The sequence below is a fragment of the Nymphaea colorata genome, chromosome 11 (assembly GCF_008831285.2).
Source record: "Nymphaea colorata isolate Beijing-Zhang1983 chromosome 11, ASM883128v2, whole genome shotgun sequence".
Taxonomy (NCBI): domain Eukaryota; kingdom Viridiplantae; phylum Streptophyta; class Magnoliopsida; order Nymphaeales; family Nymphaeaceae; genus Nymphaea; species Nymphaea colorata.
In genome coordinates this window covers 5,543,182-5,557,309 of record NC_045148.1, presented here as the reverse complement: position 1 = coordinate 5,557,309, position 14,128 = coordinate 5,543,182, and the positions used below count along the sequence as shown (strand labels likewise).

The 14,128-nt window shown below is 36.5% G+C and overlaps 2 protein-coding genes across 2 annotated transcripts; both read right to left on the bottom strand.

Annotated features, from left to right (window-relative positions):
* Positions 1-701: 701 nt before the first annotated feature.
* Positions 702-1,448, bottom strand: LOC116264319 (uncharacterized). Its single transcript, XM_031644463.1, has one exon. It carries the CDS (start codon positions 1,446-1,448, stop codon positions 702-704), a length of 747 nt encoding a protein of 248 aa, XP_031500323.1.
* A 7,216-nt stretch (positions 1,449-8,664) lies between these two features.
* On the bottom strand, positions 8,665-9,376 carry LOC126410536 (translation machinery-associated protein 22-like). Its single transcript, XM_050080558.1, has 4 exons — positions 9,308-9,376; positions 9,073-9,154; positions 8,894-8,961; positions 8,665-8,811 (listed from the first exon to the last, which is right to left on the bottom strand). The coding sequence occupies exons 1-4, from the start codon at positions 9,374-9,376 to the stop codon at positions 8,665-8,667; spliced, it is 366 nt and encodes a 121-aa protein (XP_049936515.1).
* Positions 9,377-14,128: the final 4,752 nt, after the last annotated feature.

Sequence of the window (14,128 nt, the reverse complement as noted above, 5' to 3'; positions counted from 1 at the left end):
ATATTATTTTTCCACCATGATTATGAAATTTCTAAGCAACCAATTGGTTTCATTTTTATGTTTCATTAGGTAAACCCAAACAACCTTTGAAAAATCATCCACAATGGTTAAGAAGTCACTGAATCAAGCTGCTTGAGAGTAAGGACCCCAAAGATCGCAATGAAGCAACTCAAATGACTTTAGAGAATAAGAAGTATTTAAACCAAAGAGTAATGTAGATTGTTTTGCAGAATTGCAGACATGACAGAAAGTTTTTTCTAAATTTATATTTGAGTCATATTGAGAAAACAACCAGTCCTTGGAGTGTGATGGATGTCCTAGCCGCATGTGCTAGATTTCGAATAGGTTTTGTTGAAGATTCAGAGCGATAGAACTAAGATTATTGAAATAGAACAGTCCATACCTAGATGAGTCATCGTCTTGGAGGTCTGGCCCTATAACAACCATCCATAAGAGGAGAATGTTAGACAACAATCATTTTCAGAGAACAGTCTGCTTACCGAGATCAAGTTGTATCTAAAATTTGGTAAGTTGTAGACCTTTTAAAGTGTCAAAAGTCAGAGAAAAAAATAACCTCACCAACATGTCTGGCAATCTAATAGGAAACATGTAGGTTAACTTGGACACATTGGTCATAAAAGCAAGAGAAGAAGACAAGTGGACAGTGGCACCACTGTCTATGTCAAGGTGTCAACGTCAACTTAGGACATTCCTTCAAAGTCTCCCACTAAGATGGTTCTATCTTTTAGCAGTTGTTTAAGTTGAGTATATTCATCCATAGTCAAGCACGACACAAAATCTTTGTTGGAGGCTTGAGGTGGTGCAGCAAAAGCTACAACATTTGATGATTTATTCTCATGTTCCACAACATTTACCAATGTTGGCCTTTCAGGTTTTGCTTTTCCTCCTCCTTTAAAATTTTGAGGATAACCATTCAATTTATAGCATCTCTCTTTTTTATGCCCTGGTGTATGACAGTAGCTGCATAAATGTGGTGATTTCCTAATACTTTTCCTTTTTGCGTAATGTAAATCTGCACTTACAGTAGATAGTCTAACATGTTCTATTGTAGCCGGCTGGATTCTTACTTCCCTTTGTCTTTCTTCTTGCAGCAACAGTGAATGCACCTTTTGAACTGCAGGTAGCTGGTCCAACAATAAGATTTGGTCTCTGATTACATGAAATGAGTCATTCAGTCGCATAAGGAACTGAATCACTTGATCTTCCTGTTGCTTGTTAGACATCTCCTTCAATGCTTCACACGAGCATTCAGGCAACACATCGTAGAAGCTCAATTCATCCCACAGAGATTTCAATTTAGTGTAATATGCAGAAATAGACATTGTGTCTTGAAATAGAGAACTAATAACAGATTTTATCTGATATTTTTTGGGAGCAGTAGACTGAGTAAAACGCTCTTTGAGATCAGCCCACAGCTCATGTGCCATGGTGGAATGAATCACACTTGTAGTTAGGTCTTTGGAAATGGAATTGAGAATCCAGGACAAGACCATGTCATTGCATCTTCCACAAAGAACTAAAATTAGTAGATGCAACATCCAGCTTAAGCAGACGGCCATTCAAAAACATGATCTTATTCTTGGCAGATAGAGCCATTATCATTGCCCAACTGCAAGTAGTGTAGTTGTCACCAATCAAGGGCTGTGACACCAACATAGCACCTGGGTTGTCTGAATGATGGAGGAAATACAGGCTGGAGAAGTCAGCAAGATTGGAATCTGTAGATGAAGATGAAGCATCATGACTTGCATAAGAAGAAACAAAAGTTGCCATGACTATGGATTATGTTCTACACTATGATACCATGAACAAAACAGAACATGGCCAAAACCAAGGAAAAGAAACCGATGCAAGCAAAAGGCACACTCTCTTTCCATTTCATTACATAGCTTCACTCATGATGGTGGTGGGCCAAAAATATCTTGAGTGTGCAAAATGTCTCCTTGACAAAATATCCTTTAAGAGCTGATACAGAAATATTATTTTAACATAAACTGCTGGTACAAATATTCAAGAGATTCTGTTATTTAACATACTCCTTTAAACATCTAACATGCACTTCCTTGGTGCATTCTTTCTAGCTAGTGAAAAAGAGCTATTTAAAACACCAATGGAAAAGCAGAACCAGAAATGGCAACTAGCATGCACCTCCTTGGTGCATTCTTTCTAGTCAAAAGAGAAATGTCAAACACCAAGGAAAAAGCAGAATATTAAATACTAAATATTTACGACGTGCAATAACTGAAATATTAACCTCATGTTTCTAAAACTGGGTTCAGATGTCTCCATATGCTGTTAAATTTTACTAGGAATTGGCACCAAAATATTTCAGCATATTGAGTCACCTATGCTCAATTTTAGATACATACAGTAAATATTTAGTTACCGCATATGGTAAATATTTAATATTCCCTATTCTACTTTTCCCTTGCTGTTTGATATTTCTCTTGCTCCGTAGAAAGAATGCTCCAAAGAGGTGCATGCAAGTTACCATTCCTCTTCTGCATTCACCTATGCTCTTTTGCACTATAAAGAACAAACTAAGGAGGTGCGTGCTATTTACCATTTCCTATTCTGGTTTCTATTGGCATTTGCCATTTCTCTTTTTCAATAGAAAGAATGCACCAAGGAGGCGCATGCTAGTTACCATTTCTTCTTCTAGTTTTGCATTGACGTTGGACATATGGGATATCCTTGTCTTTTTCGCTAGCAAGAATGCACACTTAGCGGATGAACTCCATACTTCCTTAAACTTAGAGATTTTGATGAGTCAACCCTTCTTCTTTGCTACACAAGTGCTTAATTTGTAGATCTCGGTAGGAAACTGCTAGAACAAAATGAAATATAACTTAAAGACAGAAACTGTATAATTTTGTGTCTTTCTCCGAATGCTGCATGTTCTGCAAGATTTTGTTGTCTTGCATGTACCAAAGCTATGGCACTACTTATAAGAATGAAGCTACCATGGTACCAACACATGTTTTTTGAATTAACAGTGATGGCTCTGCCAATTTTGAAGAGCAAGATTATATAATATGATCTGCCAAACGACAATGATGCAGGGATCTAACACCACTACTGATAACTCAGGGGAAAATCCCACATAGTTTTGCCAAAATTAGATTACTGCGTGAGAGGTGACCTGGTGACAATGGCATCATTGACATATACAAGGAAAAATAATCTTTTACTTCCCTTGGTATAGATAAATACTGAAGCATCGGATTGAGAAACACGAAATCCATTGGAAGTGGGAAAACACATAAGTTGGTGGTACTAAGCATAAGGAGCTTGTTTCAATCCATAGAGAGCCCTTCCGAAGGTTGCATACATAAGATGGATACTTCAAATCACCAAAATCATTTCACATTTTTTTTGAAAAAAATCTCATCCAGCTTCCTCATATTCATACCAGATCATGTTGGAGTGAAGGCCAAAATGGCGTCTCAAGCTCCTCAACTGGCCACTATCCAACAGATCATTCAAATTACGCATGCTTTAATATGGTTTCTACCATCATTCCTCCATTTCCCCTCCTCCAAGACACTTGGCTGCTTCGATGTCAGTGATGGCAACAGCGTATACCTTCAGCTTCGATATCAAGTCCACATAACATCCATGGGATTTGAGCTAGTGAGCCACCTTGAACAGGCCCTAGCCCATACGCTATGCCCTTTGAGGTTGTGAGCTCTCTATTTTATTCAAGCGATGCTACAATCTTATGTTTTACTGAAATATCACTGTTTTAGTATTCAAACTCCCAGATAGAGTTATGGCGATAGCAGGAGCTAGAGATCATCGTGCTAAGTGCACTTGGTCAGACACCACATTAATCTACACCTGATCTTGATACTATTCCGAAGGAAATGTCAGAAACACTTTTTCTGTTCGCCCAAAGGTCGTCGCTGCAGCAGCTGCTGCTGCGCTGAGCTTGAGAAGGATGAGAGCACACAACATTCATTATAGTGCCTTTTGATGCTGGGTCAGAGATGGCCTATTTTCTTCTAGTGGAAATTGGCGTCCTACCATTTGGTGGAATGGCCATCCTCTTCTTCTTTCTATTAATGACAGCATCATAACTCTAGGATCTTCCCTGTATTTCATCGTTTTACAAGCTTTTCATGAATTTTAGTTATTGCACTATGTGCAATTATATGAAATTTCCCAGGTCCTCGCTTTGACAATGGAAGATTTGGTTTATTTTTGTCTTTCTGCAGAAGTCATGCTTAACATGTTCTAGCCATGTGCCTGTAGTCCAATTGACCCTTAAGATGCATAGACCTTGAGCTATTTGTTTTCATCAGTAATTTGAACCAATGTTCATGAATGATCTGAAATTTATGTTGTTGGCCTGCTTGATGTGAGAGTCATTTTTGACGTTATTTTTTCAAGAGGGTCTATATAAATTTATCTTGGATTCTTTCATAGGCCCATCAAATATCAAAAAAATATATATGTTCAAATATATTTTTGATTCTCATTAAACACATGCTGAATTTGAATAAAGGAAAATTTTTTTCTTCGGCCACTCTGTTGTAGAAATCCTTCCTAGCTTAAAAATTCCTATAGTTTTTTCTATGGCCATCAAACATCTCCTCAAATGAAATGAAAAATAGGTTTATAATTAGTTAGAAAATATAATAAGGAAGAATTCGTTTTTAACATCTTCATGATGAAGGAGGCTAGGAGATAATAGCTAGGTAATTTCTGTTGGCATAGTTTGATTAGAGGCAAAAGTTCTCAACTCAGAAAATAAATACAATCACCTCAAATATCAACTTAGTATATACACAAAATGTAGTTTAGAAAATTTTCTGATGGTGAAAAGATTTGGTATCCCTTGAAAACAAAAAGAAAACTTGCCTACAAAACTCACTAGACAAAGATATCAAACTTCAATAAAAAGAATGATAGAAAAAGAAAAGAGAAACTCATGCAGAACACATCAAGAAAATTGCATTCCATGACATTTTGAAGAACTTCTTCATATTATGCAATGAGCAGAACATACCATTTTATTGTATAAAGAGGAACTTGACGATTGTATTATATAACCAAAGCACTAACTTTATATGGTAAGTATAGATTCAAAAGAATCAAAGCAAAGTGGTAGCAAGTTAAGCAATTATAAGTACAAAGAACTGCAATTTTTATGTGATTTTGTAGCAAGTTAAGCAATTCTAGGTACAAAGAACTGCAATTTTTATGTGGTTTAGCTTTTTGGCAAAGCAATTACCTTCCAAAAGCTAATTTATTTTCATACCTTGTTTATGAAGAAAATATTCAATTGAGGAAAATGAATGGAATGTACGAGAAGATGACTTTGTTTAAATATTTGTCTTCTTTGCCTACTAAAGAAATGAATTGGATACTTTCTGCTATTGATTGGCTAAAACTTTGAATTTCACAAAATCTAGTGCGACAACCTATTATGGCTGGCAGTGTTTGTAGACCCACATGAATTGAAATTCATGGTGGTCATTAGACCCCTGGGGCCTACCTCACTACGGACCAAGCTTGAGCTTAGAATATTTGACCCAAAATGCCAACATTCATCATGCTTGTCTTGGTCCAATAAGATATCCAAGCAGGGCATGACTCAGTTCTAAGGGCCCCATTTGAGGGGATAGGTTCATGCTAGTTATTCGTACAAGCAAAAGCACAGTTCGATAAGGTAGGAATGGGCTGGAATAAATCAAGCTCAATAGAGGCTGGAAATGATGAAGTATCAAGAAGCTCAATGTTATGCCATTAGAATAAGCTTAAAAAAATTTTAAATTACAACCAATATTCCTAACAGATTTGAACCCCTAATTTAATGGAGTCGAAAAGCCATAGCTTGCCCACAATCTTTTTTTGGTCCCCATCATCCGTCATTACCAATGTTAGTGATGCAGTGGTAGCACCAATGAGTCCAATCAGTTTCTTTCTCTCCCTCTTCCTCTTCCTTTTCTGTATTTTGCAGCCACTGACAGATCAGGTAAATTGTTCCCATAAAGTGAAGAATGACAAATTTAGAAGCTCGAGCATTAATAAGGGCAAACAAGTATGTGATTCGAGACCGAGTTCAGATGATGTCCCAATCGGAGTACATTCCTCTAATGAAACTCCTATAGATTCGCAAGAACCTGACTATGAAGGGGTTTCAATAGATGCTCATGAAGTACGTATAAGTGGTGCAAAAAGGTCAAGGTCAAAGACTTCTACAATATGGAATGATTTTGACGAGGTTGTTATAAATGGTATCAAAAAAGGAAAATGTAAGTACTGCAGTGCACTATTTTTGATAAGTGGAGGAGGCTCTACATCATCAATGAGAAGACACAAATGTTTGACACGTTTTGCTAACAAAAAGCAAACGATTTTAAGTTTTAAATCTGGGAATACTTCAGATGTCACGAAGAAGCTTATGGAAATGGGTTCCAACATTGATGCTCAAGCAATAAGAGAGTTAATTGCAAAACTAGTGGCAACCGGAGAACATGCTTTTTCCATAGTGGATAATTGTTGGTTTAGGTTCATTCTTAGGCTTGGTTTTCCTAATTGGGTGCCAGTTTCAAGAACGACAGTTAAGAGAGATGTCATGAAATTATATGAAGATGAAAAGATGAAATTGCTTCTTGTCTTCAAGGGTGTTGAGAAGATTGCTTTGACTACAAATATGTAGACATCAAACCAACAACTTGGATATATGGCATTAACAGCACATTTCATTGATAAAGATTGGAAGATGCAACATTGTATCATCAACTTTACCAAAGTTGAGCCACCTCATACTGGGGTAGTTTTAGCAAATGTAATTGCTAAGCATCTTACAGAGTGGGAGATTAAAAAGAAAATAATATCTATTAGAGTTGACAACGCTTCATCAAATGATGTTCTTGTTAGAAAATTAAAAGAAAACATGGAAAAGAGCGGCATCAACTTGTATCATAGAGGTAAATTTTTTCATGTGCGATGTTGTGCACATATTTTGAATATAATGGTACAAGATGGGTTGAGTGCAATTAAAGATGAAAGCATTAGCATTAGAGAGGCAATTAAATATATCAAAGTGTCACCTTCAAGACTCCATGGTTTTGCAACTGCAGCTAGAGAGTTGGATCTTTCAACGTCAAAGAAGTTAGTGTTAGATGTACCAACTCGATGGAATTCAACATACTTTATGTTGGAAAGAGCTCTTGTATATAAAGATGCTTTTGCAAGATATAGCATGGAAGACCCAGGTTTGGTATGGTTGCTTGGACCCGAGGATTGGGAAAAAATTGCAGTGATATGTGATTTTCTTCAAGTTTTTTATTCAGTGTCGACCCTATTTTCTGGGTCATCTTATGCAACAACAAACTTATATTTTCTTGAAATTTGGAGACTTCAAGCAATATTGCAGGAAAAAGTTGATAATGAAGGTGGGTTTATGAAGGCAATGACAGTGAAAATGAAGGAGAAATTTGATAAATATTGGAAATCCTGTAACTTGATAATGATTATTGCATCCATATTAGATCCAGGCGTGAAACTCACATTATCAGAATTTGTCTTTTCAAGAATTTACCAATCAAGAGAAGAAAGGGAAGAACAAATGCAAATGGTAAAACAATCTTTACAAGATATATATCAAAGTTACATTCAAAGAAATGACGTGGATGTCAATATTTCTACTGCATCAACTAATTCCTCTAGTATTCAAAGTCGACAGTAGGGCTGAACAACGAGTCGAGTTACTCGAACTCGACTCGTTTAACTCGACTCGTTTGGTTAATTGAGTTGCTTATTTGGTTAAACGAGTCGAGCTCGAGTTGACGAGCCGACTCGATTAGTTAATCGAGTCGAGTTCGAGTTCACTTCAGTGAACTCGTGTAAACTCGTCTCGGCTCGATTAATAGTTAATGAACCGGTTTTAAAAAAACCGGTTCAGACTCACTTCAGCCGCTCGATTAGTTCTCAAGCGGGAAAAAAATATTAGGGTTTTGAAGGCTTGAAGCCGCACTAGCCTCTTTTCATTCTCCCTCTCAGCCTCTCTTCGTCGACTGCGACTTCTTCTCTTCTTCGCGGCTCCGCCTGTGCTCTGCGCTCCTGCCGCCCTGCGTGTGCTCTCCGCTTCTCCAGTGAGTTGGATCCAACTCAAAGAGGGAGTTCCAGGTACGGCTCCGCCATCCATCTCTCCATCTCTCTTTGTCTCTGTCTCTTTCTCCTCCTTCAAAACTCATCTTTCTCTCTGTTGCTCTTTAGCATTGGTGCCAAGGAAAATAGAGAGTTCTCTCGTCTAGGCGGACGATTCCTTGCATTTGTGAAGATCTGGGAAGTTGGCGGTGGTAGGCTGTTCACAATGTCATTATGTAATTTTTTGTTCTCCTCTGTTCGGTGCTTCTTTGTATTTCCTTCTTCAATGCCTTGGTAGTTGGTAGCCTTCTTTTTCTTCCCCTTATACACTGGTATGGTGCCGATGCCCATTATTTAAGGCTTAAGGAAAAAAAAAAATCCCAAGATTGGACTATGCAGGGAAGTTGGTAGTTGGTAGCCTTCTTTTTCTACCCTCTGTACTACACTGACTCTGGTGCCTGGACCAAGTCCTCATCTCATTTGGAGCCATTTATATGTTTATGAAACATCAGAGCCTTGTTTCAACCATAAACAAACTTAAAACTATTCTTCGATTGCACATGAATAGCACCAAACATATGTAAGGACAAAAAAAAAGCCACTTACATCTGGCCACGTCTCAGTTATGAACTCAACAATATCATAGGAAATATCTCCTTGGACGTCAATTTGGTCCGTTTCAGTTGGCCCCTGAAATGGGTAACACAGAGAGCATGAGAATTCCTAGGTCAAGCTTTTATTAGAATTTATGCAATGAAATAATTCACTATACCTTTACAACAGAGGCTCCAGTAGCAAACTTTTTACCAAGTTTCTTTGAAGCTTCACTCAGTTTGACACCTAATCATCCATCAATTTATTCTATAAATACAAGAAAGCAACAAAACTAACAAAGTGTACAGAGGGTTATTCAAGGAGCAGGGGAAAAGTAATGAAGATTAAACCACCTACCAAAGAGCTCAAGGTCTTTCACAATCGTCACACATTTCCGTTTGTTACGAACCACTTTCTCAATGATGATTTCTTGCTTCTCCTGCAAAGGAACAGTTTTAATATATAATTGCTTGATGAATGATTTTACCACTCCAATGATACTAAGTATAAATAATCAGCAAACAGGGTCGGTCATGAATACAAATGCATAAAAATTTCCAGAATAGTGAGAACCTTGAGATAACGAAGTTACCAGTGGGCAAAATTTTAGTTTTAGTTCATAGTGGAAGTAATCATGGATAACGCAGTTGCTAGAAGCCATGGCACAATAAAGTGAAAAGTGACAACAGAAAGAATATAATGATTTGTGGAAAGGTTCTTAAAACAGACAATATTTAAAAAAAAAAAAAAAAAAAAGATGCATATCCAACCAGCTGCCCAAAAATAAGTTAACAATTCATCATTTTACCTAGTTACAGATTCTCATATCAACAAACGAATGGACAGAGAAATGCCACACTAAACAAGTCATTCTGGAGAACTCTCCTCCAAAAATGTTATTATCTCCCAACTTGCATCACTTTTTCATGTATATCTGTCCACGAACCAAAAATGAAGACAGTCATTCTAGTATGATCCACTTTTAGTATGTGCTGCACTGCTGCTTACATGGCTCTTTATTATTTGTATGTCAAGCACCGATGCCGACTTACTATTTTCATTTTTTCTTATTTCTAGTTGGCCAATTTGCGATTGCTTAATTGCTTTCTACTCTAGCGGATATCCTCTAAAGAAGGCAGAAGCATATGCTGCATTACGGAAGTGAGTTTGTTAGCAATTAGTTGACATTTTTATTGCTGTTTCCCTCCATATACACTTGATGTTTGTATTTGTGCTTTTTCGCATATATGCACTGTCATTATATATCTTTTTTTTCTTTTGCATTTTCTTTAATTATAAGCTGTATAATTTGATCATTTATATGCACAAATGCACAGTTGCTTTTGGTATAGACTTGACATCACGTTGTTATGGAAATTGTCCAGCCTTTGTTTTCTTTGTACTTATTGTTCCCTTACCTTGCCCAGCCTTTGTTTTTTCATGCACCTGGGTCTGACTCAGCCACTGACAGATCAGGTAAATTGTTCCCATAAAGTGAAGAATGACAAATTTAGGAAGCTCGAGCATTAATAAGGGCAAACAAGTATGTGATTCGAGACAGAGTTCAGATGATGTCCCAATCGGAGTACATTCCTCTAATGAAACTCCTATAGATTCGCAAGAACCTGACTATGAAGGGGTTTCAATAGATGCTCATGAAGTACGTATAAGTGGTGCAAAAAGGTCAAGGTCAAAGACTTCTACAATATGGAATGATTTTGACGAGGTTGTTATAAATTGTATCAAAAAAGGAAAATGTAAGTACTGCAGTGCACTATTTTTGATAAGTGGAGGAGGCTCTACATCATCAATGAGAAGACACAAATGTTTGACACGTTTTGCTAACAAAAAGCAAACGATTTTAAGTTTTAAATCTGGGAATACTTCAGATGTCACGAAGAAGCTTATGGAAATGGGTTCCAACATTGATGCTCAAGCAATAAGAGAGTTAATTGCAAAACTAGTGGCAACCGAAGAACATGCTTTTTCCATAGTGGATAATTGTTGGTTTAGGTTCATTCTTAGGCTTGATTTTCCTAATTGGGTGCCAGTTTCAAGAACGACAGGTAAGAGAGATGTCATGAAATTATATGAAGATGAAAAGATGAAATTGCTTCTTGTCTTCAAGGGTGTTGAGAAGATTGCTTTGACTACAGATATGTGGACATCAAACCAACAACTTGGATATATGGCATTAACAGCACATTTCATTGATAAAGATTGGAAGATGCAACATCGTATCATCAACTTTACCGAAGTTGAGCTACCTCATACTGGGGTAGTTTTAGCAAATGTAATTGCTAAGCATCTTACAGAGTGGGAGATTAAAAAGAAAATAATATCTATTAGAGTTGACAACGCTTCATCAAATGATGTTCTTGTTAGAAAATTAAAAGAAAACATGGAAAAGAGCGGCATCAACTTGTATCATAAAGGTAAATTTTTTCATGTGCGATGTTGTGCACATATTTTGAATATAATGGTACAAGATGGGTTGAGTGCAATTAAAGATGAAATCATTAGCATTAGAGAGGCAATTAAATATATCAAAGTGTCACCTTCAAGACTCCATGGTTTTGCAGCTGCAGCTAGAGAGTTGGATCTTTCAACGTCAAAGAAGTTAGTGTTAGATGTACCAACTCGATGGAATTCAACATACTTTATGTTGGAAAGAGCTCTTGTATATAAAGATGCTTTTGCAAGATATAGCATGGAAGACCCAGGTTTGGTATGGTTGCTTGGACCCGAGGATTGGGAAAAAATTGCAGTGATATGTGATTTTCTTCAAGTTTTTTATTCAGTGTCGACCCTATTTTCTGGGTCATCTTATGCAATAACAAACTTATATTTTCTTGAAATTTGGAGACTTCAAGCAATATTGCAGGAAAAAGTTGATAATGAAGGTGAGTTTATGAAGGCAATGGCAGTGAAAATGAAGGAGAAATTTGATAAATATTGGAAATCCTGTAACTTGATAATGATTATTGCATCCATATTAGATCCACGCGTGAAACTCACATTATCAGAATTTGTCTTTTCAAGAATTTACCAATCAAGAGAAGAAAGGGAAGAACAAATGCAAATGGTAAAACAATCTTTACAAGATATATATCAAAGTTACATTCAAAGAAATGACGTGGATGTCAATATTTCTACTGCATCAACTAATTCCTCTAGTATTCAAAGTCGACAGAGTCGAGACACCCCACAATGTGGAATAAATCTGTTTTTTAACTTGTTAGGTAAAGCTGAGAATGTTGCTTTTCAGGTCACCAAATCTGAGATAGACACATATTTGGAGGACGGATTGATTAAGCATGATAATAATGATGATGCTTTTTCTTTCGATATTTTGCAATGGTGGAAGGATAAGGAATCTAAGTATCAAATTCTTTCACAAATGGCACGTGATTTGTTGTCAATTCCAATAACTTCTGTTGCTTCAGAAAAAGCTTTCAGTACAGGAGGTCGAATTGTTAATGATAGTCGTAGTTCATTGGTGCCAAAAACAGTTGAAGCTTTGGTTTGTTTGGGTAATTGGGTAAAGAACGATGGTGATCCAATGCATGAAGTTGTAACACAAGTAAGTATATTTTGAATAAATTGTATTCATTAAATATTTTGTGAATCATTTGTTAATTGACTATATGTATTTCTTTCAGGTTGAGGATGAATCAAGTGAATATATATCGTTAGAATGATTCAAGTTGCCTCTTGGTAATGCTTTTTTTTGTTGTTTTGTTTTCTTATTTTTCTTGATCTAATGTGATACAAGTTTCAGTTGCCACTTGTAGTTTTCTAGTGTCTGTTTCTTTGATGTCTTTCACTGTTTTTTTCTGTTGCTAAGTTTGTCATCCATAGTTTCACTGTTTTTCTTGTTGAAAGCTTGGAAAGCTTTAAGCAAACTAGTTGATATTAGTATTCCATATCCAATGCAGAACCACGCAGGAGAGCTTTTTTTTCTTGCAGATCTCTCACTCTATGGATTGCTGCCTAATCTGATGACAGATCATTGCTACTTTACCAGTTTACCTGTTTTGTCTCATCCATTTATTGGCACCTATGGTATAACTTGAATGGGCATCCACACACTTTTTAGCTGTCACAGTATCAGATTCTATGACTGTTGTTCCTTGTTGAATCTTAGAAGTGTAAACATTGGTTTTGTTAGATCATATATATATATATATATATATATATATATATATATATATATATATATATATATATATATATGTATATGTATTCCATCACATTGGTTGACTCTCATTTTGATCTCACCAACTCTCGGCCAGGTCTAGAAACTGTAGCTAAAATCGCATTTTCTCCTTGTTTTCAACTTTTTATCATTGAAGTTTGCTTAGTCTTCAATTTCACTCTCTGCAGGACCATTCAAGGTGAATGATGTTCCACTAAGACGTGTGAACCAAGCTTTATGTAATTGCGACTTCTACTAAGAGGTTTGAAAGATCTAGTGCCGATTTAGCTGCATGGAGTCTATGTTCCTCTCATTTGCTGTTCTAACTTTAGTGCAAATTGAATTTTTGTTTCAGGAATCCAAGGTACTCCCTCAAGGGAAGAAGGACAACCAGAAGACTATTTTGTCAAGTTGTCAATGCGTTGACAAACTTTAATGTGTTTGGTGGAATACAAGACTGCCACTAGACAGAAATTGTTTTCTCTTAATATACATGCTCTTGCAGGTTTTACTTTTCCTTTTATACATCATAATATTTTTCTTGGGAAAATTGTATGTGTATTTAGAAGATAGCATGTATTATGATGCAATATAAAACTGAAGAGCGTTCTCTCTGAGACGGATCAAAAGATAATGTCTTGTTAGCAGGTTTCATTTTCTTTTTATGCATATATTATCTTTCCTTTGCTTATGTTGACTTTCTTGTGTGTTATGTTTTATTTCCTCCTAAAATAACTGACATGGGCAGGTAATATGGAAACACATGTTTGAAGAATGAATTCCTTATTTTTGGTGATGAAGGATAAGTGGATTGTGTGAAAATAATGTGAAATGTGATGCATTTTTCCTTCTTTCAGTAGTTCATAGGATATCTTGACATAGTGCTTGGTGTTTCTGTTCACCAACAACAATTTCATTTTTCTTGCTACACTGGTGCATAGAAGTGAGACTCAGCCTTGTTTGCTCTTTTTCTGGAGTGATGTATTGTGGGTCATTATTCTACAACAGTTTGTAAGGCTCGATGGAGTTTGCAGATGCTTTATTTATCAGTCAGGACATCGATCAAAGCTAGACACGTTGATTTGTTTTCCTCATGGGGTGCTTCTTTTTTGTAAATAGCTCATTCCTCCCACATCTAAACGAGCTAAACTAGTCAATGTCTAAACGAGCTAAACGAGTCAACTAAACGAGCTAAACGAGTCAACTAAATGAGCT

Excerpts from the sequence above, each read along its gene's own strand:
- LOC116264319 (XM_031644463.1), bottom strand. The coding sequence starts at position 1,448 with ATGGCACATGAGCTGTGGGCTGATCTCAAAGAGCGTTTTACTCAGTCT.
- LOC126410536 (XM_050080558.1), bottom strand. The coding sequence starts at position 9,376 with ATGGCTTCTAGCAACTGCGTTATCCATGATTACTTCCACTATGAACTA. Across the intron at positions 9,155-9,307 it reads AACTAAAATTTTGCCCACTG|GAGAAGCAAGAAATCATCAT; the intron begins GTAACTTCGTTA and ends GTTCCTTTGCAG. Across the intron at positions 8,812-8,893 it reads CTGGAGCCTCTGTTGTAAAG|GGGCCAACTGAAACGGACCA; the intron begins GTATAGTGAATT and ends TACCCATTTCAG.